This window comes from Cryptotermes secundus, unplaced genomic scaffold (genome assembly GCF_002891405.2).
Source record: "Cryptotermes secundus unplaced genomic scaffold, Csec_1.0 scaffold25872, whole genome shotgun sequence".
Classification (NCBI taxonomy): Eukaryota; Metazoa; Arthropoda; class Insecta; order Blattodea; family Kalotermitidae; genus Cryptotermes; species Cryptotermes secundus.
Window position 1 is genome coordinate 1 of NW_019772159.1, and position 1266 is coordinate 1266.

General features: G+C 36.1%; 1 protein-coding gene across 1 annotated transcript; it reads left to right on the plus strand.

Moving 5' to 3' along the window:
* The first annotated feature begins 11 nt into the window (after positions 1-11).
* LOC117283161 (alanine--tRNA ligase, cytoplasmic-like) lies at positions 12-1180 on the plus strand. Its single transcript, XM_033755743.1, has 2 exons — positions 12-186; positions 614-1180. Exons 1-2 carry the CDS (start codon positions 94-96, stop codon positions 758-760), a joined length of 240 nt encoding a protein of 79 aa, XP_033611634.1. The 5' UTR covers positions 12-93; the 3' UTR covers positions 761-1180.
* Positions 1181-1266: the final 86 nt, after the last annotated feature.

Sequence of the window (1266 nt, forward strand, 5' to 3'; positions counted from 1 at the left end):
GTTACAGACAGTGTAAACCTCAGGTTCTTTTCTTTGTGTAGAGAAGTAGATGGAAGTTTGAAATCACTTCCCAGAAACCATGTTAACTGCGGAATGGGGCTGGAACGCCTGGTTTCTGTTATCCAACAGAAACATTCAAACTATGATACGGATCTCTTCATGCCTCTGTTTGCTGCAATTCAACAAGTAGGTTGTAATGTTTTGAATGTGTAGTAGTATTGTATGAAATCCTAAGGGAAAACAGGTACTGTAACTGTGATTTTCTGAACAGTTCACATTTTGAGGTACTGAAATATCCATACTCTGAAGTATTAAAGTTGAAGTAACAGGATTATAAGAAATTGGTAATCTTTTAACCTTGTCATGTCTTAAACACTCACAAATGCTGTCTTTCCTAGTGTTAGCACTTAAAAAAGAGTCTTAGCTTGTGTCTGCTATTGATATGTGTTGAAGAGTTAACTATGTTCTTGATAATACAATATGAGATATGGGGGCATAGTTGCCTTCCCATATTTGCTTCAGTGTTTAACCAATGTCTTAATGTAAAATAATGTAAGTATCTGTTGTAAAACAATAATGTAAATATCAGGGTTACATTATTCTTGGCCCACAGCCACAGGGTACAGGAGTACCACCATACAAAGGTCATGTTGGTGAAGATGTGGATGGCATGGACATGGCTTATTGCGTGGTGGCAGACCATGCTCGAACTCTGACAATAGCTTTTTCTGATGGAGGATGTCCTGATAACACTGGCTGAGGGTAAGTTAGTGCCTTTTACTATTGTTGTGGTGTGTGTAGTATACTCTGTTTAAATTTGTTTGGGTATCAACTGCTTTTGCTTAAAGTTGTTTATAGTTTTCCTTAGAGTTTCCAGGTAAATGTTGGACTAATGAAACTCAGAGATAGTTCTCCCTTTTTAAATTTACTTAAATACAAGGTTTACCAGAAATTAGACCTTGTGTGTATCTTGTTAAGCTTTTGTTAATAATAAGTTTGTGTATTTATATTTCCTCGTATTGAAAGTCAGTTTTCTTTTCCCCTCAGCTATGTTTTAAGGCGCATTCTGCGATGAGCTGTGAGATATGCAACTGAGAAGCTGATTGCTAAGCCTGGTTTCTTTGCAACTCTTGTTAACACAGATGTTGACATTCTAGGGGATACATTCCCAGAGCTGATTGCTAAGCCTGGTTAAGTTGTTATTTATTTTATATATATATTATTTTTTTTGTTCAGCTATCAGCTTTCAATCAATTAGACAGATTT

Coding starts and splice junctions, on each gene's coding strand:
- LOC117283161 (XM_033755743.1), top strand. CDS start 94: ATGGGGCTGGAACGCCTGGTTTCTGTTATCCAACAGAAACATTCAAAC. Junction 187..613: donor TGTTTGCTGCAATTCAACAA/GTAGGTTGTAAT, acceptor CTTGGCCCACAG/CCACAGGGTACAGGAGTACC.